The sequence below is a fragment of the Salmo salar genome, chromosome 05, assembly GCF_965601325.2.
Source record: "Salmo salar chromosome 05, fSalSal1, whole genome shotgun sequence".
In the NCBI taxonomy this organism is placed as follows: Eukaryota; Metazoa; Chordata; class Actinopteri; order Salmoniformes; family Salmonidae; genus Salmo; species Salmo salar.
The window spans coordinates 67,227,501-67,252,679 of record NC_138295.1 but is presented as its reverse complement, the minus strand read 5'-3'; the positions used below and the strand labels follow the sequence as shown (position 1 = coordinate 67,252,679).

General features: G+C 45.3%; 1 protein-coding gene across 6 annotated transcripts in view; it reads right to left on the bottom strand.

Annotated features, from left to right (window-relative positions):
- LOC106605503 (adhesion G protein-coupled receptor B1) overlaps positions 1-25,179 on the bottom strand; it is a 97,023-nt gene that overhangs the window by 34,483 nt on the left and 37,361 nt on the right. For 4 of the 6 annotated variants that reach the window (XM_014201234.3, XM_014201235.3, XM_014201231.3 and 1 more), the window contains exons 4-16: positions 16,218-16,376; positions 13,869-13,994; positions 12,967-13,137; positions 12,199-12,378; positions 11,289-11,453; positions 11,010-11,174; positions 7,958-8,059; positions 6,270-6,376; positions 5,715-5,909; positions 5,449-5,517; positions 4,953-5,061; positions 3,251-3,394; positions 1,381-1,456 (exon numbers count right to left, since the gene is read on the bottom strand). In XM_014201234.3, coding sequence (XP_014056709.1) covers positions 1,381-1,456; positions 3,251-3,394; positions 4,953-5,061; positions 5,449-5,517; positions 5,715-5,909; positions 6,270-6,376; positions 7,958-8,059; positions 11,010-11,174; positions 11,289-11,453; positions 12,199-12,378; positions 12,967-13,137; positions 13,869-13,994; positions 16,218-16,376 — 1,768 coding nt within the window. The remainder of the gene's footprint in view (positions 1-1,380; positions 1,457-3,250; positions 3,395-4,952; positions 5,062-5,448; positions 5,518-5,714; positions 5,910-6,269; positions 6,377-7,957; positions 8,060-11,009; positions 11,175-11,288; positions 11,454-12,198; positions 12,379-12,966; positions 13,138-13,868; positions 13,995-16,217; positions 16,377-25,179) is intronic. The other 2 variants (XM_014201238.3, XM_014201232.3) reach the window with 1 other exon arrangement.

Sequence of the window (25,179 nt, the reverse complement as noted above, 5' to 3'; positions counted from 1 at the left end):
TCTCCCTCTCTCTCGTTCTCCCTCCCTCTCGTTCTCCCTCTCCCTCTTGCTCTTTCTCCCTCTCACTCTTTCTCCCTCTCACTTCTCAGAACGCAATCAGTCAACGTAAACACTTGTGTCAGCCAGTCTCTGTCTAAAACTGATCACATTTCCTTGAAGGGGAAAAAGATTCTGAGGGGAAAAAGGAAAGAACAAATAACTAACTAGGCCTGGGTAAATAAGGAGTTTCCACACGCACACCCTGGGGTGAAAGTAGATTTCATTTCTTATCGGTACGGGACACCCAAGCGCGCGCACAATCCTTTTTTTATAGCCTTGGTGTAATCATAGAATTACATAGGCCTATAGAATCCCGATTCATTTTGTATATGATCTCTGTGGGCCTTGTGCCCTAGACCTAGTAAAGATTTGTCATATCACTTCTAACATGTATTACCTTTTAATGTGGCATAAAAACAACCAGTCATGATGTTTTCAACTGATTGTCAAACAATCACTTCAAACTCGCACGTTCGTCCACTTGCAAATAATTCCAGCTTCCAAACCCCAACAGTGCACTGTGAACCCGCAATTTGGTGAATGGAAAGAGGAATCTGTTACAAAACCTTTTACTGCAGTGGGCTAAATCAGGGTCACACAGGCTGTTTCTTGGTAGTGTTAAACAAACCTACTTTGAAACAAAAGTATACACCTCACTTATGGGCTTTAAAAGAGACACCTGTACCATATCAGATAAAGAGTTGACATGTATTCAACTTTGAGTTTGCATCCCAATATTACACTTTATATACATAACAGAAGACTGAAATATAACAAAACCGTTTGACATAGAAACACTGGATTTTCGGTGTGTTTTTTAAATAACGTTTATTAATTATGAAATTGTGAAAGATATTAATAACATTCCACCTATGAGGCCACTAGGTCATTTGACTGCAGGAAAGGGCTAAAAGACTCATGAATTTGCAGTGAATGAAGTATGTGGGAAGATTGAGTGTGATTCCGCCACGCTAGCCTGTGTTCCTCCATCTCATTATACATGCACATAACATTGACATAATGGAGAGAACACTCCTCACTGGACGAGAGAAAGCTGTAGCTCACAAATGCACATGCAGTTTGAATACATGTGCTTAGCATAAAGCAGTTCTCTGAAATGTTATTCATTCTAGCTCCTTCAGACATCATTTTACACAGACAAGAGACTAAGGAACTACGTGGTAGCATTCAAAGCCCATTAGCCACCAATCAAAAGAGGTTCTGGGATGCGTTCTGTGCTGGGCTGCATTCCAAATGGCACCCCATTCCCTTTATAGTACACTTTTTTGACACATCCCTGGAGAAAGCATTGTAAGTAGAGATGTCAGTAAACACTCTCACCTCTGTAGAGATAGGATGCTGCCCAGGTTTCTGTAGAGAACGATCCCGGTGACAAACGCTGACAAGTCATCTGCATCTGGAGTACAACACAGACATGTGCCCACCGTTCAGACACAGACCAACACACACACACGAATAGACACAAATGAGATGGAGAGGGAGAGAGAGAGATAGGGAGAGAGAGACAGAAAGAGAGAGAGAGAAAGCCCCTTAAATTGAAATTGAATTGAAAGAGAGAGAGGGAGAGAGAGAGAGAGAGAGAGTGAGGGGGAGAGAGAGAGATAGAGCGAGAGGCACAGGTCAGTCAGAATCCAATAAAAAAGAGAGAGGGGGAGAGATGGAGGAGTGACATGTGTTTGTGTTAGTGTGTCAGTGGTGTGTGTATGTGTGTGTGATGACCTGCAGCTCTAGTCTTAGTGGTCTGTGCTGAAGGACAGCAGGAGAGAGAATACAGGTCAGCCAGTCTCTCTCCCGTCTTCTTGGCTCTGTACCTCTGCAGCTGGCCTACATAACTACCCATCTATAAACAGACACTCACACGGCATCATCACTCACACACAAACACACTTACATACAGACTTACACGTAATCACTAAATAGCCATTTAAACAGACCGAATAAACATGTTTACACATACATGCACTTCAACACACACACACACACACACACACACACACACACACACACACACACACACACAGCCAAATGCAAAAGGCCAGATGACATTGAAACGTTTTCCACTGTCACACAACAATGTATTTCATGCGTCAAAAATGGTTGCCATGGTAGCATGGTTGGGCATGGCATGCCGTGATGGCAGACTGCACTGGCAAAATAGACAAAAAATACACCCAGAAAACCCCAGAAAAATATGAGTTTTAGTCCAACCTGTGTCACAGCTAGACTAAACTGCTGGGCGGAAGGCCAGAAGAGAAGGACAGGGCCTGAAGCTGTCTCCTGCTGCAGTGTCACAGACAGAAACCCACAAAGTCCATCTGTTCCTCTATCTAAAGAACCTCAGCTCTCTCTCACGCTCCAACACGCTGTGTCTGGCAGGCTGGCAGTATGGATGTGTGCTGAGAGGGCACAGAAGTATGCCAGGCAGCATGCAGAGGGTACTACAGTATACTGCTCCAGGCCAGGCAGCTGAGATCCCATGGGCATCAGGGAGGAACCGAGCGAGAGAGAGGGAAAGTTTGTGTATGCATGCATGTCTGTGTGTGTGTGTGTGACATAAAGTATCTTGCACACCCCTTCATATCATGGGCCTGCTTGCCAATATGTTCGCCAGAATGATCACAGCAGTAGAGAGGCAACAAACGGGGATATTTAACAATTATACAACGCACTATTGTGTCTGTGTGTGCGTGTGCGTGTGTGTGTGTGTGTCAAATGTATTCCGATGCAAGTCCCCCATCTTTAATGCTCTGATAGTTTCAGAGAGGCGGCTGAGGAAAAACATTTCAATCACTGCAACTGGGGAGCCATTTTGGCCCCCTGTGAGCCATGCCCAGTATGGAGCAGCAGGTGAGAGGCATGAGTGACTGTTGATGTGCTGTTGCCGCCATGGAGACACTTCTACCAGTGGGGGAGGAGATTAGCCTTAATTGCCCCTGATTGGCTCCTGTTGACTTCTGATTAGCAAGTGACTGGCTCATTAGCATGGTAGCCGTGGTAATGATCTATGTCACAGAGAGAGCCAAACTATCCCATTGGCTGAGACTGAGGAACCCCACGTCTCCACACAGCTGCGAGTCTGGAGGCTCTCAAATGTCAAGTGCAATTCCATATGCAAATGTTGTATGAATGTTTTGTTTAGGTGCGTGTCTGTGTGTGTGTCTGTGTGTGTGTTTTGTGTGTGTGCTCTCACCTGGCTTTCCTGTGGAGAGGATGTTCTTGGAGACAGTAACTCTGTCCTCAGAGCTGCGGGCCCAGTCCATCATCCCCTTCCAGCCCTTCATAGGGAAGCTGATGTCTGCATTACCCGCCACCGGACGCTTGTGGATGGACAGAACTGGAGAGAGAGAGAGCTATATTTTATTCACTATATAAACTCCTGACTCATGACTTACTTAAGCAATAAGGCCCGAGGGGGTGTGGTATATGGCCAATATACTACGGCTAAGGTCTGTTCTTATGTACGACACAACGTGGAATGCCTGGACACAGCCCTTAGCCGGGGTGCCTTATAGCTATTATAAACTGGTTACCAACATATTTAGAGCAGTAAAAATACATGTTTTATCATACCCGTGGTACAGTATACGGTCTGATATACCACAGCTGTCAGCCAATTAGCATTCAGGGCTCGAACCACCCAGTTTATAATGTGTGTTAGCCATTTGTTTGGCCAGCCTCTTCTTTCTCACTGTGTACACATTTAAATTATAGCTATCTAAATACAGTAATTACTAACTTGTTTATTTTCCTTATCTTTCTCCGTCCACCCACCCACCCATCTCTCTCTCTCTCTCTCTCAATCTCTCTGTGTGTGAGGTGTGTGGGACTCAGGGAGTGTGAGGTCAGTAACTAGGAGCGGTGTGGCGGTGGGTGTGGGTGGAGGTTCGGCTGCAGTGCAGACAGCGAGGCGGGCAGCGGGCTGGGCAGAGCTAGAAACAGCACCTTACGGCTGGCCCCTCCACTCCTCCACACACTCCCCAGACACGCCAGCTACAGGCCTCCCTGTACACACTGTGCCATGTTTATCTGCAGGTCAGCAAGAAGCCAAGCACCTGCCGGTGTGATGCTGTTAGTTTTATAAATATTATATGCTGCGTGAAACAGAGGAGATCACAGTCACTGTGTTCGTGTGTATGTGTGTGTGCCCGCGTGCGTGTATGTGTGTGTCCATGTGTAAGCAGAAGTTCACAGTCACTGGTCTGGAACTGAGACACAACCCACTGGGCACATACGTCAATTCAACGTATATTCCACGTTGGTTGAAATGATGTGGAAACAACGTTGATTCAACCAGTGTGTGCCCAGTGGGAACAGCCCAGGATGTCTGTTCTATAGCCCTGTTTGGTCTGTGGGTGGTACCCAGGGGGAATGGCAATATTTAGACCTCCTTGCTCACACCCTTTGTTCTGATTCCAAAAGACATAGAGAGACTGAACTGACTGAACCAGTGAGATCCACACACACCAGACACAACGCTAACAGATGAGATCCCCTAGTGTCCTGGCTGGGTGCATATCCAATTCAGATTATACAGCTCCGGAATACTGCCAATGTGGCTATGCCTGCTTTTCCACCATGGCCTAAAGACCTAGTATTAACTAGGAGAAAAACACATAGCTCAATAGGAAAAGTCCACATTGAACGAACTAAGGCTCAGCTGTCTGAAAACATTACAAGCCATCGAATCCTTGCTTTCTCCGTCCTTGTTTCCACAATTCCTGTCAAAGAGCATTGAAGAAGAGGATCCAAAGTCCCTCCCTCGGACCTCCTCCTCCAATGAGCTTTGGAGGAATTCAGGACATGCAATTTGAGAAGAATTGTGGACACAAGGACAGAGGAAGCAATATTTTCAGACACAGCCAAAGAGACAAAGGTCAAAGGAAAAAGCTTACCTAAGTTATCCGTGACCTCGACCATGTCCTGGAAGTCTTTCATCCTAAGACCGTAGACGTCCACAAAGTCTTCCACCAACCGGAACAGCTCCTTGATGTTAGGACCCAACTGAGAAAGACAAGGGGAAGACAGAGAGAAAGAGAGAGAGAGAGGAGAGAGATGAGAGAGAGAGAGAGAAAGAGAGAGAGAGAGAGAGAGAGCGAGAGAGGAGACAAGAGGTCTGATGACTCATGGAGCGAACACCAAACAGACACCCACTGTTCAAATGCATCACACACCATCCATATATCTCCCAGGAGACTGGCATGATGTCATTATGATGCCAACGGCTAGACACAAAGGCACCAGAAAATAGTCATTGAAATTATCTTTGTACAACACATGGCCGACACACATCAAGAAGGAGCACAAACTGTGACCATGCATGCTAGCTCATGTGTGTGCATAAAGAAGCGCCAGTGAGTCTGTGAGAAAAAGAGAAAGAGACCAACTCACCAGTTGTGCTTCTTCCCATCTCTCTCTGTTCTCCTCCATCAGCAGGTTACTGACTGACTGGACAAAGTTCTGTGATCCAGTAGAGAAGGAAGAGAAAGGGAGCGATGAGGCCATGAGAGATTGCTCTACAACATTGGCCATCAATTGACCTACTACAAACATTCACACCAGCCATTTATTTAACACCAGTCAATTCTAAATGTAGCCCTGACCCAAACCTAATGATCTAATGACTTCCAATCCAAACAAACGCTCCCTCCTCTTACTCTCATGTCTGCATTGCTGGGGCTGTTGTAGGCCCTTCTGAAGATCTCTGTCATGTTCTTCAGTACGTCCACTATGGCCAGCAGGTCTCCACTGTAGCTGGTCCCATCGCTGGACGTCACCCTGAGCTTGGTCATCACCTCTGAAACTCCATCCCCCACAAGCCCTCGCTGGGCTTTGGACAGGTGTTCCCGAGTCTGGGGAGGAAAGGTATGAGTGAAGAACTCAGAAAATATCACCATTGAATAGAGGTGATCTTCTGATCACTAACATACATTTCCTGTCTGTCTTCTTAATTTGGTCTTGACCATTTATGGTTTGTTAGTAACACCCCACTGGTCACACACGGGTTGAATCAACATTGTTTCTATGTCATTTCAATGAAATTACGTTGCACCAAAGTGGAAAAGACGTTGAATTGACATCTGTGCCCAGTGAGATGTATTGAACTGAGCAGGCAACATATCTCAAATGGCATCTTATGGGTACTTTGTAGCTTCTGTTTTCGGATGGACAGGAGTACATTTTCAATCGTTGATCATCTCTCTGGTACTCACCAGTGTTTGGATGCTGCGGTAGTCGTTGGAGATACACTTCATATAAGTGGGGTTCTCCCAGTAGGCTATTCCCTCATCATCCAGGGTGCACCGCCTCAGGATCAGCCCTGGATGGGGACACAGACTGGGGAGTTAATCTCACTAGAGCCGTGTATTCGGGAAAGTATTCAGACCAGTTAACTTTTTTCACATTTTGTTAAGTTACAGCCTTGTTCTAAAATTCATTCAACCTTTTTTTTCCTCATCAATCTACACAAATTAACGCATAATGACAAAGCAAAAACATGTTTTTAGAATGTTTTGCAAATGTATATAAAAAAAACAACAGAAATACCTTATTTACATATAGTAAGTATTCAGACCCTTTTCTATGAGACTTGAAATTGAGCTCAGATTAATTATATTTTCATTGATCATCCTTAAGATGTTTCTACAACTTCATTGGAGTCCACTTGTGGTAGATTGAATTTATTGGACATTATTTGGAAAGGCACACACCTGTCTGTATAAGGTCCTACAGTTGACAGTGGATGTCAGAGCAAAAACCAACCCATGAGGTCAAAGGAATTGTCCGTGGAGCCCCGAGACAGGATTGTGTGGAGGCACATACATTTCTGCAGCATTGAAGGTCAACAAGAACACAGTGGCCTCCATCATTCTTAAATGGAATAAGTTTGGAACCACCAAGACTCTTCCTAGAGCTGGCCGCCCGTCCAAACTGAGCAATCAGGGGAGAAAGGCCTTGGTCAGAGAGTTGACAAAGAACCCAATGGTCACTCTGACAGAGCTCCAGAGTTCCTCTGTGGAATTGGGAGAAACTTCCAGAAGGCCAAACATCTCTGCAGAACTCCACCAATCAGGTCTTTATGGTAGAGTTTCCAGAGAGAATCTACTCCTCAGTAAAAGGCACATGACAGCCCACATGGAGTTTCCCAAACAGTACCTATAAAGCTTTGGTCTGAATGCCAAGCATCACTTCTGGAGGAAACCTGGCACAATCCCTACAGTAAAGCATGGTGGTGGCAACATCATGCTGTGGAGATGTCTTTCAGAGGCAGGGACTGGGAGACTAGTCAGGATTGAAGGAAAGATGAACAGAGCAAAGTACAGAGAGATCCTTGATGAAAACCTGCTCCACATGCTCAACACGTCAGATTGGGGTGAAGGTTCACCTTCCAACAGGACAATGACCTTAAGCACACAGCAGTGACAACACAGGAGTAGCTTCGGGACAAGTCTCTGAATGTCCTTTAGTGGCCCAGCCAGAGCCCGGACTTGAACCCGATCAAACATCTCTGGAGTGACCTGAAAATAGCTTTGCAGCAATGCTCCCCATCCAACCTGACAGAGCTTGAGAGAATATGTAGAGAAGTATGGGAGAAATTCGACAAATACAGGTGTGCCAAGCTTATATTGTCATTCCCAAGAAGACTCGAGGCTGTAGTCAATGCCATAGGTGCTTCAACAAAGTACTGAGTATTGGGTCTAAATACTTATGTAAATGTATATTTCAGTTGTTGTTGTTTTTGCAAACATCTAGCTTTTTCATTATGGGGTATTGTGCGTCGACTGATGAGGGATTTTTTTCTAATACATTTTAGAAATAGGCTGTAATGTAACCAAATGTGAGAAAGTCAAGGGGTCTGAATACTTTCCGAATGCACTTTATGTCTCAGGGGGTAGCTCACCATTGGCATTGGGAGGGCAGCGTACGGCCGCTGTGTCCCCTGCTGGAGTCATTTTCCACACTACGTTGGAGAAGTTCTCTTCTGCACAGATCTCATGAGGCTCTACACCAAAACCAATCAGAGCAAACGTCAGTATTATACCAATCTGAGTGTCAAATGGGTCGTTCCACAGATTCAGTGCCTTTTCAGAAGTGTAACTTCGTTTAATTTCACAACATGTGTACATTCTGTCATAAAGGGCATTTGGTCACAGTTTCCCATCTCAAGAGGTTAAATAAAGTAAAGACTAGTAAGTGCCAAATAAAGTAACAGGGTTTCCTCTTAAATCAGCCATGAATCCCCTTGTGACAGGAGGAATGGAAGCTTGTTGGGTGCAACAGGGAGTGGCAATTAAATGCAAGCTTCACAAAAAAAGATTCTAGCCTGTCCATTGTCACAACGTGGCCCTTTTGGGTGTATATCATGGCTTCACCCTCTCTTACTCTCTCTCCCACCCCAGGTTTTACAACAGTCATAAATTCCTGGTAGAAACTCTCTTCACTGCCATGGACTATTGAGGGAGAGAGCCTATGGAGAACAAAGACATTATTCTTGCCAAAACTCCTAATCCCCAAAATTGGAGAAATAAACAATATTTCTATTTTTGAGAATGTTGAAGTATTCAACTGTATGTATGTAGTGAATGCACTCTGAGTTTCCCGCTCTTGAACTGTCCCCACCCCTTTCCTTTGTCTACCAAGCCGTCACATCGGCTTAGCCCACTAGGGATTTTTCTATCATGTCAGTAACCAATGTATGACCTATTGTGTGTGTGTTTATGTAATTCTGTGATTGATTCAATTGATTAGTTAGTAAATAAATAATTAAGCCAATTTGTATATCGCTGATTCATAATTTGTGCTACGGTTCGTGCAGATATCCCAGTGTTTGCGACATTCAGTAATGAGACTGATGAGGTTATAATACATTAATAAGTGACTGTAATCAATAAGATATGAAAATATTAGGGAAATAAATACTTTTAATTATTTTCCCGTGGTGCCCCGACTTCCTAGTTAATTAAAGTTAGATGATTAGTTTAATCACGTAAGGAATAATTACACATAGAGAATTTATTTGATAATGTAAGTCTTCACATTTTATGATAGTCAACGCTACGACACTATCTATGGGTATCAGGGTTGACGTGTTAACCTCGACCCATTCAGTTTTCTGCCACAAAACACCAGAAAAATGCCAAAAATAGTTAAAACAGCTCACCATCTTTTACACTATGATTTGATTATAAGAAGATCATTGTTTCTATTGAAAAAATTGTTTGGAATAGTTTCACTAAATTAGTGATTAGTTTCACTAAATTAAAATGAAAGTTCAGTTCATATAACAGGGTTGACCATAAAATGAGGGACACTAATCCCATGAAATAAATAATAATCTTCAGAAATTACTTTGTCAAAGCAACAAAATAACTAGGTCTTTACAATGATGGTGAAACTTGGAGACATTTTGGTGTTAAGGAGATGTTTATCTTTCAAAGGGTGTAAGATAGTTGTATGTTTGAAAAATTTGAATTTTGACATTTATTTGGTTTCAAATTTGCCGCTCTTGAAATGCACCTGCTGTTGATAGGGTGCACCACGGGTGGCACGCTAGCGTCACACATAGCCCCAAGAGGTTAAGTGGGTTGAAATCTTCCTAGAAGTGACACAGGGATTGTATTTGTATTTGTTATGGATTTCTATTAGCTGCTGCCAAGGCTTCTCTTCCTGGGGTCCAGCAAAATTACATACAATATAACGGAAGACGGAAGGTTGACAGAGGACGTGTCAAAATGCTGCATTTTTGTATTTTAGCAAGCCTTTTTCATATTCAAAATCAGATTTACTGAATTCTCCATCTGGTCTACATTAAAGGGCACTTAATTTAAAGCTAGAATCCTTAATTGAAACAATAACAAAGCTGTCACCCTGCCTGTGTTCTGGTAAAAAGCTGAGTGATGGGCCTGGAGAAATGTAACCACTCTCAAATTCAATAACAGAGCTATGAATGCAAGGACTGATCATTCATAATATCAAAATGATACTTTTAACCATGTTTTGAGGCTATACTGTGTTTGCTTACATTTACAATGTTTCCAAACGATATAGTAAAACATGCTTCTATTTTGGGTTCTGATGGGGTATGAGAGTTGAACTAAGCTCATGAGGCATTTGTAAGCTATATTCTTCAAGAATCAATGGGTTTATACTGTATCATTCATTTATAAGTCTAAAAATGGATGTTAGCAACTCAGGATTCCAGCTTTAATATAGCAGGTTTTTTAATGGCAATATTGGTGCACAACTTCTACTTAAACTATCAAAAGGGACGCAAAAGGCATTCATTTCATGGAACAACCCAAATATGTTCAATTTTGACAAAAGAGGAAGATATTCATAGATTTGGAAAGTAAATATGAGATACAGGACGTACAGTATAATAAAATGACAGATTGCAGATTGCATCTCTGAAGGAGATGAGTGCTATTATTCTAAGTCTTTAGCTGCCATGGGTTTTCTATCGCTCCCTCCCTCTCGCTCTCCCTCTCTACCGCACCTGCTGTCTCGAACTCTGAATGCTCGGCTATGAAAAGCCAAATGACATTTACTCTGACCTGCTGACCTGTTGCATCCTCTACAACCACTGTGATTATTATTAATTTGACCCTTGCTGGTTATCTATGAACGTTTGAACATCTTGCAGAACAATCTGGCCTTAATGGCCATGTACTCTTATAATCTCCACCTGCCACAGCCAGAAGAGGACTGGCCACCCCTCAGAGCCTAGTTCCTCTCTAGCTTTCTTCCTAGGTTCCTGCCTTTCAAGGGAGTTTTTCCTAGCCACCATGCTTCTACATCTGCATTGCCTGACTTTGGGGTTTTAGGATGGGTTTCTGTAGAAGCAGTTTGTAACATCAGCTGATGTAAAAAGGGCTTTATAAATACATTTGATTGATTGATTGATTAAGAGCACACCTTGCACACCTTTCCATGACTGTTTTTCGACTACTCACCTGGACACCTCTTCTCATTGCAGCGTCGCACCTCCTCTCGATCTCCAGGACAATTTTCACCCCCAAAGAAGGGCCCATAGCAAATCCTCTGTCTCTGTTGGCTCCCCCCGCCACATGTCTTGGTGCAGCCCACCCACGACGTCCAAGGATGCCACTTCCCCTCCACTAACATACAGAACACAGCTCTAATGGTTAAGATCAGGATAGGCGGATAGTAAACTGACCCTAGATCTGTACCTGTGGGCAACTTCTACACAGAGTTTTGACAGCAGATGTTACCTGGGCACTCCCGTAGGAAGCAGTCTCTGGTCTCTATCCACTCCCCGCGACACTCTGATCCTCCGTACGAAGGTCCGTTACACTCCCTGATCCGCTGCATGGTCCCGTTGGAGCAGGACGCAGAGCATGAACCCCAATTAGCCCACTCATTCCACACTCCATCAACTGGGACAGCAGAGAGAGAGATAGAGCGGAGAGGGGAATGGGAGACAAGAAGAGGGAGAGAAAGAGACAGAGAGAAACAGAGAGAGAGAGAGAGAGAGACAGAGAGAGAGAGAGCAGAGAGGGAGAGGGGTATGGGAGACAAGAAGAGGGAGAGAGAGAGACAGAGAGAAACAGAGAGAGAGAGAGACAGAGAAAGAGAGAGAGAGAGAGCAGAGAGGGAGAGGTGCATGGGAGACAAGAAGAGGGAGAGAGACAGAGAGAGAGAGAGAGAGAGAGAGACAGAGAAAGAGAGAGAGAGAGACAGAGAGCAGAGAGGGAGAGGTGTTTTGGGAGACAAGAAGAGGGAGAGAGACAGAGAGAGAGAGAGACAGAGAGAGAGAGAGAGAGAGAGAGAGAGAGAGAGAGAGAGAGAGAGAGAGAGAGAGAGAGAGACAGAGAGAGAGAGAGACAGACAGAGAGACAGACAGAGAGAGATCAAGGTTACTTCTGTACATGTATTAGTTTGTCTACGTCTCTGTGTGCATAATGCAACGTACACACATTGTACAGGCTTTTATTCATCCCTCATACATAAACAAGAACCTTTTCACATGACCTTCTCAGGGATAATTTGTCTCTGTAATTAAGTGTAGACGTGACTGCCATGATGACTGAAGTTGTCAAAAGTAGTGCACTCTATAGGGAATACTGCAGGGTGCCATTTTGGACACAGACGAGTAAGAATCCAGTAAGAAATCTGTGTCACCTGGGCAGACAGCGATGTTGCAGAACTTGGTCTGTTTCTCCGGCCCCATACAGGGGTCTCCCCCAAACTGAGGGGGCTTGCAGCTTCGGGTGCGATCCCGGTAACCACGGCCGCAGGTTGACGAACACAAGCTCCATGGCGACCACTCGTCCCAAGTCCCGTGCACTGCAATCAGAGCGGCTAGGGTATGATTTATAGAGAGAACCACACAGACCTTCACCACGACAACAACAACAACAACAACAACATCAACTCCAAAACACATAAACATCCAACACTCTATGGTACAAACCAGCCTGTTGCCATAATGCAGTCACAAACATCCTTCTCTCAGTGCCTGCGTGGTTCTCCTGTGTAGACTACTCTGACCTTATTTCAGTGTTTAATGTATTCACCTGCATAGTTCCATGTTAATGTCCTGGTCTGGAGCGTTACTGTCTGTTACGTAAGAGAAGCTCCAGGATGCATTGCACAGAGAGGTTGGGTAAAGACAGCACCAGGAAGTTGGGCATCAGAATACCTATTCTGCTGCGCGGCAGGTAAGCCCCATGCCCATCTCTCTAAGGCAGAGGCTTCTAAAGAGGCTTTGTATAGGGCTATAGACATCCAGGCCATGGAGTTGTTCAGTGGGAAGAAGGAGTAGGGATATTCAGGGAGAGAGAGGAGGGCTTGTATGTGTGAGCGGAGCCAGGTGAGGGCTGGAGACGAGGGGCAGCAAGGAGGCAGCCAGGGGAGGGGGGGGGGGGGGGGGGGGGGGGCTCAGCTTACCTGGACAGACGGCAGAGTTGTTGCAGGGCCTCTGCTCTCGGAGCGTGCCGCTGCACTGGGTGCTGTAGGAGGAGGAGACACAGAAACGCGTGCGGCTCTGCCAGCCCTCACCGCACGTGGCCGAACACACACTCCACGACGACCACTCCTCACCTGACACAGCCTGGTCCACTGAGGGGAAGGGAGGGAAGGGAAGGGATGATCCAGGGTGGAGGGGGGAGGAGAATGGCCGAAACTAATTATCATGCAGGAACAGCCTCCCATTGGCCAAAATAGGAAGGGGTGTGGCATGGTTTGGCGTAGAGGAGATTCTGTGCTGCCAGGCTCTCTGGGCTCTGATTCCATATCCTTAACATTGACTTGACATACAGGGGAAGGCAATGTGATTGGCTACTGGATATGTCAATCCTTTCCCTGGCTGCCATGACTGCCCAAAACATTTAGTAGACCCGGTCAGTCAGTCAAGCCTAGTCTGACCAATGGGAAAAGTTGGTCAGTCATGGCTGTCCAATGGGGAAGCAGGGGAGAGGGGGGACCTGATTCGCTAACTCAGCGGAGGCATCATTCATAGAGAGGAAGGACTTATCCACTTTTCAAGACAGGACACAATCTCCAGTATAGCAGCTACATTCATGACCTCACAAAAGAACAAAACAGCAAACAGTTTCACCCGATTTATTCAGGGTCCATGTTGGAATTAGTGCTGTGGCACTTAGGCAAGAAAGAGTTTGGGAGATTTTGATGGATGTACAGGCCTATGTGAGGGAGGGATTCAGGGATAGCTAGCTATAGCCTTGGTGCAGTGAAAGACTATAATGGTAGGAGGTGGTCCTGTGTGGTCTGTGACCCAAGCGGCTGTTAGAGACTGATGCATGGGCTCCCTCTGCGTCTTGTTGTCTTACCTGTCTGTGGGGCCTGCTGTCCGCCGCCACCGCCCCGCGTCTTGTCTACCTCGCCACCGCCGCCATCGCGCTTGCGGCTGTCCACGGAGCGAAGTGATTGGCTGCGAGAGAGATGACGGCCTTTGCCTAGAGGGGTGGGGCAAGGCCAGGGGGGGGAGGGGTTAGCAACTTAACCACCAATGGCATTTTGTTTTTAGGACACAACCGTGACGTGATTGGTCACCCAGAAGAGCATCAGCCAAACTTGGGAATTTTATAATGGAAAACCAGGTGTGGTGTGTTTGTGTATTTACTGTGTGTCTCGCTGTCTTTTTTGTCTTTGGAACCGTGATTGTCATTGCTCAAACACTTGGAATAAGAACATGGAATTCTGACATTGATCACAATCTATCAAAATATCTATAGTTCTGAAGACTGGAAGAGTGATACAGAGCTATTGGAAGCCCTATTCACACATCCTCCTTACTTCTATAAAATGGATTATATGCACATTGCAGTGTGAGGGATTCTTCAGTCTCTTTCTTAAGAGTTATGCTTTTGTATTTGCCTTGAGAGGTTGACTATGTCTAAATAACAGCATCGATCAAAGTCCCCTTTCCAACATGGCCTCCTTACATCACAATAATGACTTGTTGGACGGAAGAGAGTGGAGGGAGTAAAGGACAAGAGAAAATAAAAGTACAGAGAGAAATAACAGAGAAATGAGACTGAGAGAAGAAGAGCAAAAGAGAAAGAGAGTCAAAGAGAAACAGACATAGATATTTAGATTGAGACGGGGACACACGTATACACACTAGAGGTGCGCAGGTCAGCTGTTTGTTCACACACACACGGATTTGCTCATAACCCATCTGCAACACCCGACAGTATGTGATAAAGCGAAAATCTGAGGCCCGCACCTGACCCTAACCGGCTAATATAGAAAATGCGTTGTAGTCTATAGTCAGAGACGATGGATATTGTTTTTGATAGGGGGTAAAGGATTTCTTTTCGCCTGATTTAGATATGTTCCTGCTTTATAATTTACGACATTTTGGTAGGTTGGGCTGTGAAAACAACCCAACATGTTTCTGGTAAAATTTCAGTTTGGCTGGATGCATATTTTATCTAGTTGAAATACTATCAGGTTTTGTGATGCTGAAAAAGATTGCACCTCTACAGATGGTATCTAACTGTACAATCTCTCAAGATGCTCAAAGAAAGAAATCATATTTCTCCTGCATTTCGTGTAACATTTTACTGCAAGAAATGCTTAATTCTGCAGGAGTTAATGTCAAGGCTATGTGAGAGGTTATTGACCTAGAGTCAGTGTCCAGATTTCAGTTTCCATTTAACCCATCTGAACAGTAGGCTATAGTTCCCTTGATGTGCCATAGGCCTATTTGATGTCCCCATCTTGTGACTGTTGAATTTGTATAGCAATCATCACACATAACATCGCCAGCACTGCTATCATCTTATTTTACCACTTCACCAAATCTTCCCAAAACATGACTTTTCTGGCCATCCCATTCCTTTTTTGCAGCTTTTCTCTTATTGAATTACAGAAAACTCTGACATTGACCTTTTTGCCTCTGTGGATCGACATTAACTTTTTCTGCTTTTTCCCAAAAACATTTGTTGATTGGTGTGTAGACTATTTGGCACGTGTATGGTTAGGCCCTAAAGCTTAGGCTTGGGCACTAATGTCAGATAGTCGAAAATAACAAAATAAAAATGTAGCCTATTGATAAAAATTACACAAGTATACATTTATGGATTTGTTAAGGTATTGTTTTCACTTTATTCAACTCTCCTGCCACCCACCTGCACTTCATCCACACTATATGTCATGACCTAAACACGCCCATCCCGCTGATATAACTGTGGGGATATACCTGCTGGGACTGCAGGTTATGAGTCAACCCGCACATCACTTATGCACACACACTCACTCACACACACACACACACACACACACACACACACACACACACACACACACACACACACACACACACACACACACACACACACACACACACACAGAAACAAACACATACACACACACATGTACGCGCGCACACACACACACACACACACACACACACACACACACACACACACACACACACACACACACACAGAAACAAACACATACACACACACACACACACACACACACACACACACACACACACACACACACAGAAACAAACACATACACACACACATGTACGCGCGCACACACACACACACACACACACACACACACACACACACACACACACACACACACAGAAACAAACACATACACACACACACATGTACGCACACACATGGTCAGGGCAATGTCTTTGTCAAGCTCACCACTGCAGGGCTGAGGGTTACAGGGCCTTCCCTCCTCCACTACTCCCTCACACAGGTATGTCTCCTCTGGGGGAGATTGACAGGTACGGCTCCGGGTCTGAACGCCACCACCACAGTCACTGCTGCACTCCGCCCACTCCGCCCACACACTCCAGCCACCTGTAGGGGCAGACACACACACACACACACACACACACACACACACACACACACACACACACACACACACACACACACACACACACACACACACACACACACACACACACACACACACACACACACACACACACAGTTAGCCACTGTTTTCGTGCGAAACATCCCTTTAAATTAAAACATAAGGGTGTACAGGAGTGATAAATGTCATTGTCATTTCAGAATCCCTGTCCAGCAATTCTCATTTGAGGGTGCTCCATTAAGATGTGGCTGCAGTTATGAGGAAGAGGAGGAGGAGGAGCAAATAAATAGCAGCAGCTGAATGGTCTTCTTCTTTAAGTCTGCATCCCAAATGGTACCCTATTCCCTATATAGTGCATAGGGCCCTGATCAAAAGTAATGCACTATATAGGGGATAGGGTAGCATTTGTGACACCGCCTGTGTGTCTTCTCTATGTCCTATAGTTCATGAATGTTTAATGGGGCAGACAGATGCCTTTCAGCTCCCACAGGCCCCCACAAATATGTATTAATCTGCATGAATAGAACATGATGCTGGATGACGTCCACACACACAGTTATAATTACTCACAAATCAGTTTCCTCAGGGCAACCGGCGGGGTGGGGTGAGAAGGAAGGGAGGGCCTTGAAGTGCACAGAGCACTTGAAACAGTTAATTGAGAGGAGAAGGATATATATATATATTTATATATATATAGAGAGAGAGAAAGTGAGAGAAAAGCGAAGAGGGGCAATGTGTCATTAAAATGCTTTACACCCAGGTAATCCAAGTTCTAAATGAATTCCATCCATACAATCTAAGGACAGAGAATAATATTTTTCAATGGAAAAAAGCCTCAATATTGTTTCTGAATTTAGCTGTTGACCATGCACCACTGACCACAGTCAATACCCATTTGTTTTCTCCAGGATGACCGACTGAGGCCAGATTGTTTACTTGTGACTGTGAAATTGGATTTGTTTAAGTTTCTGTGACCTGAGTCCATCTCCATCAACCAATCCCAGGCAGCGCTAACAGTAAACCACCAAAACATCCAATGGGAGAACAATAAATAACCCTGCTGAATAGCACGGCACCACAACAACCTATCCACCAGTCAGAGCAAAGTCAAGCATCCACCCAAACAATGACAAGTACAGTACCTCCCTCTCATACACACACTCAATTTTAAATGCACACTAAAAAGTCCCTCCACCCACTCCACCCAATGCCATTTTAAATGGATGCTTTGTGGCACATTGACTGCTCCTAGGGGCAAATGAAGAGGGTGAAATTATAGCAAAATAACCTTCAGCTCCTTTTCCCCATGAATCATTTTGGGCTTATTAGGATGAAATGCTGCAGCTTATGAATACAGAGAGAATGAGAGAGTGCTGTTTCCGTGGAGGGAAGTGTGTCTGTCAAATAAACGTTTTGGACAGAGAAAGAGAGAGAAAGAGAGAGAGTGGGTAGAGAGAGAGAGAGTGAGAGAACAAAAACTCAATTTGCAGATAAGATTATCTCAGAGAAACAACAGAAGAGTATGAACTTTTTTTGTCCAATAATCCCAGTCAGGCAGGGTGGAAGAGGACGGGAGAGAATCATGCAGAGTTTTCTTTCTCTGTCCTCAAGGACATTTCATTATGTTCTCAATAATTCAGTGGACTTCAATTGTTGGGCTTTACAGCACAGCCCAGCACAGCCTAACCCAGCACTGTGTATCTAAACCCATTGCAGTCTCAGTCCCTCCTTCATCACACTAAAACTTCCTCCTCTCTCTCCTCCTCTTTCCTCCCTACTCCCTCTCCACCTCTGTCCTCCCTCTCTCTTATTGTCTGTTCTTCTGTCCTCCCTCGACATATTTCCAAATCTCATACTGTACTTTCTCCTTCCCCTATCTCTCAAGCACACATGCACACTCATTAAAATATATTTAGTACAGTTCACAGTGTGTGTACTGTACGTGTATTTGTGTGTGCGTGCATGCATGGGTGTCCATCTTTCATAGTTAACTTCTTCTGAAAGTCACCTTCCCCTCCCATTTGGAGCACTGTAACGGCTGGACTGGCATCTCCATTACATATCAGGTTCCCGCTCCAACTGAAATCATCAATACCAGGCAAACTCTCCAACCCCCAAGAAAATCACCCCTCTACAATCAATACAGCTAATGTAACCCTATCTTGAGAGAGAGAGAGAGAGAGAGAGAGAGAGAGAGAGAGAGAGAGAGAGAGAGAGAGAGAGAGAGAGAGAGAGAGAGAGAGAGAGAGAGAGAGAGAGAGAGAGAGAGAGAAGGAGAGAAGGAATGAAGGGGCAACGACTGCATAATAAATATAACTGATAGTCGTGTATCTATATATGAGCATAATAATGACGGTATGAGTTTCCCTGAATTTATATAGGCTTGTGAGTATTATCTGTACACATCTGTGTGGCTGCATATGTGTGTGTGTGTGTGTGTGTGTGTGTGTGTGTGTGTGTGTGTGTGTGTGTGTGTGTGTGTGTGTGTGTGTGTGTGTGTGTGTGTGTGTGTGTGTGTGTGTGTGTGTGTGTGTGTGTGTGTGTGGCTGCACGTGTGTCTGTGTGGCTGCGCATGTGTGTGTGTGGCTGCGCGTGTGTGTTTGTGGCTGCGCGTGTGTGAGTGTGTGGCTGCGCGTGTGTGGCTGCGAGTGTATGTGTGTGTGTGCATACAAGTCTTGTGTGATTAGTGTCTGGGCTGAGTAGCTGTATGGTTGAGCTCTATCAAACGGCTAGTGCTGACACCCAGAGGACATAAGCAGTCAACTGCAGGCTGGAGATAACACACACACACACAGAGAGAGAGAGAGAGAGAGAGAGAGAGAGAGAGAGAGAGAGAGAGAGAGAGAGAGAGAGAGAGAGAGAGAGAGAGAGAGAGAGAGAGAGAGAGAGAGAGAGAGAGAGAGAGAGAGAGGGAAACAAAGAGCAAGAGGGAAGTAGAAAGAGAGAGTGAGAGGGAGGGAGAAGGGAGAGAGAGGGGGAGAGAGGGGGAAGGAGAGATAGAGATAAGGAAGGAGAGAGGGTGGTAGGGGATAAAAGGAAAGTGACAGAGAGATAAGGAGGGAGAGAGAGGGGGAGAGAGGGGGAAGGAGAGATAGAGATAAGGAAGGAGAGAGGGTGGTAGGGGATGAGCAAAAAGGAAAGTGACAGAGAGATAAGGAGGGAGAGAGAGGGGGAGAGAGGGGGAAGGAGAGATAGAGATAAGGAAGGAGAGAGGGTGGTAGGGGATGAGCAAAAAGGAAAGTGACAGAGAGATAAGGAGGGAGGGAGAGGGGGAGAGAGGGGGAAGGAGAGATGGAGATAAGGAAGGAGAGAGGGTGGTAGGGGATAAAAGGAAAGTGACAGAGAGATAAGGAGGGAGAGAGAGGGGGATTTACCATATGAAAGTTCATGTGCAAAGTTTGCTAGATGTTCTACATTATCTTTGTCCGCATATGAGAGCACACATCATTGAAAATTAATACAATAAGAGATGGATAGACAGCGGGAACAACCTGTATATTTTCCTTTAAAAAAGTAATTACCCCGACCACATGTAAATAACACACTTTTCTCATCAATGACGTAAAGGTCAATGATACTAAGACAACATTCTGGCAAGCCATGACAACATTACAATTAGTCCTTCTCCGTCGTTCTCTCTCTCTCTTCCCCATCTCTCGTCTTTTCTTCTTCTCTATATCTTTCTCTTTCTCTTTCCCTTTTTCCTACCCTCTCATTCACCCTCTCTCCCTCCCTCTTTCTCTCGCTCTCTCATTCCCTATCTCTCTCTCCATTTTTTTGGTGTTCAGTCAGACAGTGCTATAGGCTGCATCCAGCAGGTATAATCCAGTGCCTGCAGTCAGTCATTCAGTATCCTGCTCTGGATAAATATTTGAACAGCAGCACTCACACAATCCCATCCTATCGATCCCTCTCCCTCCCTCCTCTCCCTCTGTGGCCAGGAAGCTTAAACTCAGGTGTCCTCCCAGCACTATATCAAAAGCCCTACCCGGTCTATGGTGACATTACCGCCTATTCCCTCTAACCCCATCTAACATTCTTAGTCTTCAGTTCCAACTTCAAACCTCCCAGCACCACATCAACACCCCTACCAGTTTGGTGGTGACATTATACTCCATGCACTTCAGTTCCCATCCTCAACCCTCTGGTGTCATTACCCCCTACCCTATCTAACCCCCTATCCTTCAGTTCCCATCCTCAACCCTCTGATGTCATTACCCCCTACCCTATCTAACCCCCTATCCTTCAGTTCCCATCCTCAACCCTCTGATGTCATTACCCCCTACCCTATCTAACCCCCTATCCTTCAGTTCCCATCCTCAACCCTCTGATGTCATAACCCCCTACCCTATCTAACCCCCTATCCTTCAGTTCCCATCCTCAACCCTCTGGTGTCATTACCCCCTACCCTATCTAACCCCCTATCCTTCAGTTCCCATCCTCAACCCTCTGATGTCATTACCCCCTACCCTATCTAACCCCCTATCCTTCAGTTCACATCCTCAACCCTCTGGTGTCATAACCCCCTACCCTATCTAACCCCCTATCCTTCAGTTCCCATCCTCAACCCTCTGGTGTCATTACCCCCTACCCTATCTAACCCCCTATCCTTCAGTTCCAGCTGCCAACCTTAACCCCTACCAGGTCAATGGTGGCATTAACCCCCTGTCCCCTCTAACCCCCATGTGCTTCCGTTCCAACTTACTTAGTCCTATACCCCTAATAACTTTAACCAACATACTGTAGTCAACAACCATGTTTGGAATAGCTTTTCTGTTCAGGAAAGGAATTGAAATTCCTATTAAACAATGGAAAACTCCTAATTGAAAATAAATATTTATTTTCCATTTCCAAATTGGAATTGGAATTCATTTCCTGACTCATTTCCTGAATATAAATGGAATTTACCCCAACATCTGCCCCACCATGCCACACCCTGACAGTTACCAGCTCCAACCTCTACAACACAAAACAGAACCTCCTCTAACCATCAACCTAACACATCCCTTTAAACCACAACATCCCTTTAAACAACATCCCTTTAACATAACCTGTGAGCCCAGCTCCAGCCTTTACCTTCCCATTAGTCCGGCTGAATGGACCTATTGTCTATAAATACCTATCAGGTGGAGGGGCTGTATGCTCTCAGGTGCAGGTCAGTCAGGCAGACATTTCAATTCGGAAGATGGATGCTTCACTTCAGAGGGTGTGATAAGAAAAAGCTCAAAAGGTCCTTTGACTGGTAGGGATCAAATGGCGGCTATTCTACTTTAGCTATCAGACTGACAGACAGGCAGGGAGATGGAGAGAGAGGGAGTTGGAGAAGTAACCAGGCTTTTCTTATTTTCTCCAGACACATCCATCTTCAAGCAGAAACACCTGCTCTGATAAGGGGCTAGCAAATCGTTGTGGGCAAAAATATAGGAGCACGAATACGCACGGACACACACACACACATGCACACAGACACGCGCACATGCACATACGTACATGCACGCATACACACACAAACCTGTTTGTCTGTTAAAAATAAACACTTTAGTTTCGAAAGCAATACATTTTCTTTGGTTCTGAATTCATCCAGAAAATGTTTGTTTTCATCTTGTTTGTGTCTGAGATGAGAAATGTTGGAAAGCTAGAAAAGCAGCAGATGATTTGACCTTAACTCAATAAAAGAGGAACAGTTTGACTCTAGCTGGAGTTTGTTTACAGGTTGTTACTTACAAGCCGTCCTCGATGTGCTAGGTGTCAGGCTAATGTGTTCCTATGGTTACGGCCAGGGCCTCTGTATCTATTTCCTCCATGGTGAGTAAATTGCCCACCCCCTCACCTCCCTCCATTTTCCTCCTGGGCAGTGTGTGTGTGTGTGTGTGTGTGTGTGTGTTTGCTTGTGTGTGCCTGTATGTGTAGTGTGCAGAGTTAGAAGGACTTAAAACAATCCCCACCACTGAAATCCTCTTTCCTCCTCCTCTTCTCCTCATCCTCCTCCGGTCTCTCTAACTCATTCTGGAGCTCACCAGCTACCTCTTCTAATGAAAGTGTCACTGTCGTCATTCTCCATCCTACTGTCTCACAGTTATCAACCAAGGACATTACAATACACAGCTTCATTTCCATGTTCTAAAGGAATGGTTACCGATTTAAAAAACCAAGGACAGCTACTACTGTACCCCTGCCCTGTAGGACGTGTAGAGAGTGAGAGAAACACACACACACATACACACGTACGAATGCACACACACACACATACACACACACTCCTAGTACAGAGTGCACTGTGGTAGATTCTCACCACGCTCTGTAATACTCTCATACATCTGAAGCCCTTCTCTCCCCACACAGCGTGGGATGGCATTGTGACTCACAGAGAAAGAGAGGGACAGAGGTATGGAGGGATAGAGAAAGAGAAGGAGGAGGTGGATGAGGAGGGAAGGGAGGTCAGGGCAAACCTCAGGTCCGCTCTCCTCCTGCCTGAGTGGTGGGCTGGAGAGAGGGGGCCCTGGAGCCTGTGTGTGTGTGTGTGTGTGTGTGTGTGTGTGTGTGTGTGTGTGTGTGTGTGTGTGTGTGTGTGTGTGTGTGTGTGTGTGTGTGTGTGTGTGTGTGTGTGTGTGTGTGTGTGTGGTTGTGTGTGTGTGTGTGTGTGTGTGTGGTTGTGGGTTTGTGTGTGGGTCTGCTTTGGTTTGAAAGAGCGCACGTGACATGTCTGTGCTAATGAGCTCTTCTCCTGGGCCTGCCAGGCTCTGACCAGACAGAGTGTGTGTGTGTGTGTGTGTGTGTGTGTGTGTGTGTGTGTGTGTGTGTGTGTGTGTGTGTGTGTGTGTGTGTGTGTGTGTGTAGGAGGTGGGCGCTGTGACAGCATACCACCCCTGCGTGTCATTCCTGGGTATATCACCAACGAGAAGAGAGAAAAAAAGCCAGTACATCCCACTGAGCTGCTGCCTCATCCTTAACAAGGGCACAGAGACAAACAGTCTCACACACAAACACACACACGCACTAACATACTCTCTTAGCAGACACACATAGGCACCCAGGCGTACACACACAAACCTTTATGAAGACACACATTGAGAGACAAAGGCACACACACACACAATGACATTTTGCAGTGCCTTTGGGCGCACGGCGGCAGTAAACTGTACACTGCTGCCTGATCAGAGGACATTCATCTTCATTCTCCCTCTCATCAAATCTGAAGAAAGACAGAGAGAGCCTCAGTCTAGCGTTTAAAGCCCTGCTACAGCTCGTATCGTATCCCAAAGTGGCTTTAGGGAGAGAACACACACACACACACCACACACACGCACATACATACACACATACCCACCCACACACAGAGACACACAGACCAACAGCACTGACAAGAAACCAATGAAATGAAGAAAGTGAAAGACTACAGATCAGGAAGAATTTCCAAGAGAGTGAAGGAGAGAGAGATGGAGATAGAGAGGGAGAGAGAGAGAAGGAGCTAGAGAGGGAGAGAGAGAAAGGCGGAGGTGTGACAGAGTGAAAGATAGGGAGAGAGAGCGGTGCATCGGCTGTGAGCAGTGATGAGCTGCCTGTCAGAGCAACAAGGAATTCCTGGAGCAGTGCAATAGGTTGCACGCACGCACACATGCACACATGCACCCAGACACAGACGCACACAGACACACACACACACGTCCGTATGCTCGCCAGCCAGAAACTGGAGCTGATCTTTTATCTTCACACATTAAAGCAGCAATCAGCAATAGAAACAATAACAAAGCCATCTCCCTGCCCCTGTTTCGGTGAAAAGCTGAGGGATGGGGCTGGAGAAATGTAACCTCTCTCAAATAGACAGAGCTATGGATGCAAGGACTGACCGTCCATGATATCAAAATTATAGTTTTAACCATGTTTTAAGTCTATACAGTGTGTGTTTACATTTACTTTGTTTACAAACATTGGAATAAAACAAGCTTGTATTTTGGGGTTCTGATGGGGTACAACAGTTGAACTAAGCTCATGAGGCATTTATAAGTTCTATTATTGAATAATCAGTGGGTACAGATCATTCATGTTTCATTAAATGGATGTAGCAACTGCTGATTTGGCAGTAAAATTGCTTAATTAAAATATGAATTTTTAATAAAGCCTTAGTGGGACCTGAGATAGTGGATCTGTTGGCAGAGAACTGTGAGAGGAGAGAGACACCATCCCTCAACATGTTCACTACAACAACTACTCAGACAGAAGAGGGAGAGATAGGAAGAAAGGAAGATTCATTTTGAAAATGTGTGTTTCAATGAAGGTATATTTTAAAAAGGGCTTCCGCACTGGGACTTGAGTAAAGAACAGCCTGGGGCTCTATAAGATATGACAATAGTAGATTTCCTATACAAGACTGTCACACTCTCTCTGCAGAGTTAGCTATGGTACTGCAGCATTGCATTAGCCCCCGTCCAACTGTCCTTGTCCACTCCACAGTCTGGCCTGATCCAATCCACACAGACACCCGGTGGCTAACACTAGGCTACACATCACACACAGACACACACACACACACACACACACACACACACACACACACACACACACACACACACACACACACACACACACACACACACACACACACACACACACACACACACACACACACACACACACACACACACACACACTAGGCTACATATCACACACACACACATCAGGGAGCACAGCACACACACACACACACACACACACACACACACATAAACTCACACAGCTAACCTCGTGAGGACACACAATTCAGTCCCATTTAAAATCCTATTTTCC